The 6,102-nt window shown below is 33.2% G+C and overlaps 1 protein-coding gene across 1 annotated transcript; it reads left to right on the plus strand.

Moving 5' to 3' along the window:
- Positions 1-3,048: 3,048 nt before the first annotated feature.
- On the plus strand, positions 3,049-3,975 carry LOC131038630 (antifungal protein ginkbilobin-like protein 1). Its single transcript, XM_057971118.2, has one exon. The coding sequence runs from the start codon at positions 3,080-3,082 to the stop codon at positions 3,827-3,829; it is 750 nt and encodes a 249-aa protein (XP_057827101.2). The 5' UTR covers positions 3,049-3,079; the 3' UTR covers positions 3,830-3,975.
- Positions 3,976-6,102: the final 2,127 nt, after the last annotated feature.

The following is a 6,102-nucleotide window of genomic DNA, read 5'->3' on the forward strand; positions in this document are numbered from 1 at the left end:
TATATTTCAGAATGCCCAACTCTAAGAATTATAAAATGGTGGAGGGAAAATTAAAGCAAGATGCAGTTCGTCGATTCTAAATTATATTAACATTTATATTATAATTTTTATTTTTTTGACAAATAAAGAATTGTAGATTAGATTTAAATATTTTAGAAGAAAGATATTTTGAATGGAAATAATGATTACGATGTTGACCCTTATTACTTCCTAAAACACTATGACAAAGAGATACACGCTGGTACAAAATAAATGAACTTAATCTTTCAAAAAAAAAAAAAGGAGAACTTTGAAGGTTGGGACTAGGTCATATGCATTCTAATATAAGGGTAAGTTTGAGCATACACTTTAGTGTATTACAATTTTGAGTCTTATGATCTTATATAATTAGGATCTTATTCTTTATGACTAACCAAATTCTTAGGTGTAGTTTATAGCATTATTTTAAATTTTTAGCATAAAAACTGATAGAAAATCAGTCTCAAAGAAAAAAGTGTAACAATGCAATTGAAGATTGTTTGACATGCAAGAAATTATAGAAAAGTTTAAGAACTTATAAAAGCCAATATTTTTGAAATAATAAGAAATTTTTTTAAGTCAAAGGTAAAAATATATCTTAAACACACAAATTTGAAAACTTAATTCAATATGTATTTTAAAATATAATGTTGTCAAATGTAATATATATTTTCTAATTCAAATTAATGACTATTAGTTTTGAAACTAACATATAACAAATTAAATGTCAATCTAGATTTTTAAATTCCAAATAGAAAACAAAAAGAAAATAAAAATAAAATAGAATAACAAAAGGTACTTTTAAAACCTCTTTCAACACCTATTTTTGTGCACAAAAGTGGTGCTATCATTTCTAATTCAAAACTACTAACCACTAATGTTAATAGAAACCTTGAAAACTTCTTGCCTTGCTTGGTAATAGTCTATTGAGTGTGAAGGTGAGTAAGTTGATCATGAGTGGTTAAGCATAAATTGAATTTAAATCGATTTATGAATGTTTATATTTAAAAGTAATATTTATTATCTCTATAGAGGAATGATACATGTCCTCGTAAATGACAGAGCTTTTTTATGCACAGCATTGGCCTATCATGGCAGTCATTTGGAGCATTGAATTTAAGATTAAGTCTATAAAGAATTGAATAAGACCCATTGTTGATGGAATTATGTTTTTCCTTTTATTTTAGAATAATTTGCTAGTATAAATATATCATTGAGATTAAATAAGTTAATTCTACCATGAATTAAAGTATTATAAAAGATGAATCTAATCATAATGGTGAATTGTATCTTGAAATTGGTGTATAGAATGCATTAATGTTAATTTTAGCAATTTTTATGTACTATTATATAGTGTAATCTATATTGCCTTTCTAACACTTAATATTTCAATTATGCAAACTTGATTTTCTGTTTTGAGTTTATAATGATGGACTATCAATAGACATGGTTTAATGATTAATATTTAAAGTCTAGCAAAGGGAAAAGTTTTGATAATTTTGCATGTCTTCTTAGCTTTGAGTCCATGTCACTTAGACAATATTTGAACATAGATTGATGATTTGGTGATTTATAGAACATGTGAACAATAGGGATAAAGAGGTTAAAAAGTTGAATTTTGATGATCAATTTGGTGAGTCTTGATAAGTCACCATTAGTCTAAATTCCAAATTCTAAGTTCGTCTATTGAAAATCTAGCATATCATAAGTATTTTATTAACTACATATAATATAATAGTTTTTACAAACAACTCAATGTTAAATCTTCACTCTGATTTTCTACAATCACATAATGAGTAAAAACATGTTGTGTACCTTCTTACCAGTTTTGACTTCCTCAAAAATAGAATTATAGTTATACCTCCAATACCATAAATCTAACTTGAATTATTTAATAGATAATATTTTTCAAAAAGAAAAAATATATTTTTAAATTACTTTGAAATAAAAGAACTCATATATGATGGACAAACGTTAATATTTCTAAGAAAATTTGTATAAAACTAAAGTTTGAAGTAGGGCAGAATTTAAATATAACAAAGCATTGTAGAGTTAAAGTGGGCAATTTTGTTAAACTTTTTAAAGGAAAAATTGAAAATAAAATTGAGAGCGTCAAAGTTTATTACTTAGCCTCATACATATTGAGTGCTCCTCTACACCCATTGGTGGGTGTAAAGTGAAACAAAGGAAAGCATAATGTTCCAGTAGCAATGTAAGATACTACTCGTTTGTTTGCCTTTCTTCCGAAGTGACTCAACCATAATGTTTGCATCTAAGTTCTCACCATCTCTGCTTCCTTGCATGATAAGCATACAAACTGTATGAAAAGGAAAAAGATTGTAGATAGTAGTCCAAAAATGGGCTTGGTTCCCATCAAAACAATGGCGAAATGCAAATACTATCGTTCCTGTATTTATACAAAATAATCAATTCCTAACAGTTCTCTTTTTCAAGCTACATCAATTATTTTTCCCAACCGATGAAAAAATAACTAGTAGCGCAATTAGTTCTAGCTCAAATTGTTTAGCGTATGCGTCAATGTTTTTGTCTTACAGCTAAGAATTCCGCGTTTGTTGAATCTCGAAAGGAGGGCGTGGCGGCTGTGACTTTGCTCACAGTATACGCTTGATACGAGATGTGTGCGAAAAAACATTATTTTGAGTGATCTGCCAACCATGCCGAACCTGGTCAACTCTAAACGAATCAGCAAGTTTGAACCGTAATTAGACTTTTAGATTCCTTCAGTTATGATGGTGGAAACCCTTGAACGAAAAAGTCGACTGGATGGTGGTCACCATGTTCCACGCAAAAAGATTGGCGAAGCCCACGGAGATGCAATGACCCCTGCAAAGCTGAATCAGCAAGCCAGAGAATTAAAAAATTAACATTGCCGTGGATTTGAATTGCACATTTGAAGATTCTATGGATTCGAGACTAAATTCGAAGTCAGTTATTCTGGCGCACTTACAGCCCGGTCGTACTCCACTCGTTTCTCATCTATTTATAACCTGGATTGCTCGGAGTGTTAAACCACATCTGCTTCTCTTCTGTAACCTGAATAATGTCTTTCTCAGCGACTGCATCAAAGAGAATGCCGCTATACCTGGCGGCTTTGCTAGTGTTGTGGACTGTTTCGGCTGTGTCCTCGTCGTCTGAAGGCGAGATATACACACTATGTAATGTGCAGAAGTACTCCGATGGCTCCCAGTTTGATAGGAATTTGGCGGCGCTCTTTAAAACGTTGACAGACAAAGCAGCCTATGCGGGCTTTGCCGCTTCGGTTAATGGGCGGCAGAAGCCGAACCGACTGTCGGGGCGCCTCCAGTGCAGAGGAGATCTGTCTTCCGCCGACTGCGGCACTTGTTCAGCGAAGGCAGTGAAGGCCATCCGCAGCAAATGCCCCAATGCCATTGGCGCCCGCGTTCAGCTGGAGCATTGCTTCCTTCGCTACGAGAATTACACATTTCTCTCGCAGTTGGACACAAATCTCATGTACGACCTCGTCAATGTCAATAACAATACGGACACCAGATTTAATAATGAGGCTCGCAGTCTTTTGGTGGATCTGTCGAGGAAGGCCCCCGCCAGCCCTATTAAGTTCGGCATGGGATCGTCTGTTGTTTCTTCGAATGTGAGCATCTATGCCATGGAGATGTGCTGGAGGGACATGTCCAGGAAAGACTGTGCGGCATGCCTTTCCAAGGGAATTGAAGAGCTCTTCGACTGCTGCAGCGGAAGGGTGGGTGTTCAAGTGTTCATGGACAGCTGCACCCTGCGCTATGAAACCTATCAGTTTGCCAAGCAGTATTAGACTTTAACCCATCTATGCGACTCACTTTCTGTATGTGAGGTGAGCATGGGAAGCATACTCGCCAAATGAAGAACTAGTAATAAGAATAATAAAACCACATGTGAGATCGTTAGTTGGCCTTAATAAAATGTATGTTACAGGCTTTATCCTTGAGTCTCAATGTCTCTCACATTCTTAAATGGATTTTTAAAATAAAAAAAGATATGAGCATCTGTGTGCGAGAATTTATAATGACAACATGTATAACTATCTTTGTGCGAGAAGACATGCATGCTCTTAAATTATAAATTCTGAACCAAATTATAAATTCTGTTGTATATCCAATCTACATTTAAAGGCTGAATTTATAGAGTGGCAAGAGCTCCAAAACCATCAATAAAGGTTTCTAAAGAAGACTCACGGCCACAACCCTTGGAATGCTTTCACGAGACATGAATAGACATCAATTTAGCTTTCAATACCTTCCCTACAACATGAACATCTATACTTGCAAGATAAACATTATATTAAAGGTAATTAATGATGAGAAACTAAGAGACACATGTTACATTTTCCATACTCCCACTTGGAGAAGTCCATTGGTCACTTTTTTTCTACTCTCTAAGTCATTAAATATCTTATTCTAGACATTCATAATGGGGAAAACAATATTAAATATTTATGTTCACAACCCGCTTAAACCGTTACTAGTGTAACCCATCACCTTTTATGAATGCATTACAAGCAATGGTGAGAATTAAATATATTACAAATTATTTTTCCAATATGTCCTAAATGAAAGGAAGCTAATATACAAAAAATGTTTCTTAACACTAATCTACTAGGGGAGATAATACAAAATTTCTTTACAAATCTTCTATTACAAAATGGAGAGCAAAACAGAAGAACCCAACAAGAAATGAGTCGCAGACCACCAACAAACAACATTAGAAGCATGGCATAAACCTCCACAGAGGAAAGCCCTTTGGCCACAACATAGAGAGGACCAGAAAAACCACTCAGGCACAAAATAAGGGTAGACAAGAAAACCAAATGAGCCAAGAAGCAAGATACCTAGATCTCTCCAGCCCCCAAAAGAACCATGAACACAAGCATAAAGGAACCACGCCAAAGCCCCCAAGCACAACCAAATCATCATCCAGCTCACCATCTGCCCAAACGAGCCCATAGCCCCAAGAAACTCATTTGAAGGGGCATGAGAAAGGACAAAGAAGCCAAACCTCAGCCACTCTCCATTCGCATCCACATCGCCATCCTCACCAGTAGCACCTCCATCTCTAGAAACCCTATCTCCTCCTCCACTCATGATCTCCATAATCTAGTGGAACTAGTAACTCTTTTCTTTTTGTTGTTAGCAATGTCAAAATTAATTATTTTTATTTGTGTATAGGGAAAGCATGCAATAAACATTTCATATTAGTGCTTCAGGGCCCAACAACCCCTTGTCAAATGAAACTCTAACATGGTTTGTACATATCCTCAATGTGTGCTCTACGGGTTGATCATTAGTTAAAATTCATCTCACCTACTAATGGTTTCCTTTGCATTTATGTTTCCTAGGTCATTTATTTTTCATTTTTAATTGTTCTCATGTTTTAGGTTATTTTCATGTTCTTTAATTTTCTTATTTTCTTTTTTCTCTTCTTTTTGTTTAATTTATTGTCTCTCTTCCTCTTGTCATAACTTTGTACCAAACTTGTCTTCTTTTTTTCTTTCTTTCTTTAATTCCTATTCTATATTCTTTTCTATCAATTTATTATTATTTCTAATATCTTACAATGATTATAAAACCTATTCTACATTTTATTTCTCAGATAATCCTATTCTGATGATTAATCACATCAAATGAAAAATACTCACATGGTTTTATTTAGAAGATTATACTACAATCATATTTTTATTAACTTAGATCAAAACTAGTACGTAATAGATTAAAAATTTAAGAATACAATCATGCATGCAAGAAATAGAATTACAATAATGATAACATTTATAAAACATACATATGTAAAAAAAATGTATAAATGAATACAAATGGTAATGCATAAATTTAAAAAATTATTAAAAATATTATGAAAACCTTCATGCCTAAAAATCAAAATCATATATTAAATTTACGCATCTCAAAAAATAACTAAAATTAACATAATTAAAAAATAATAATTCCACTTTTCAGTCTTTATATTTAAAATAATACAAAACAGTGTTGGAGAGTGGGACATCAACTCTCTTTATTTTCCTTTCTAAATAATTAAAAAATACTAAGCTTTAAT

Source organism: Cryptomeria japonica, chromosome 7 (assembly GCF_030272615.1).
Source record: "Cryptomeria japonica chromosome 7, Sugi_1.0, whole genome shotgun sequence".
NCBI classification, from domain to species: Eukaryota; Viridiplantae; Streptophyta; class Pinopsida; order Cupressales; family Cupressaceae; genus Cryptomeria; species Cryptomeria japonica.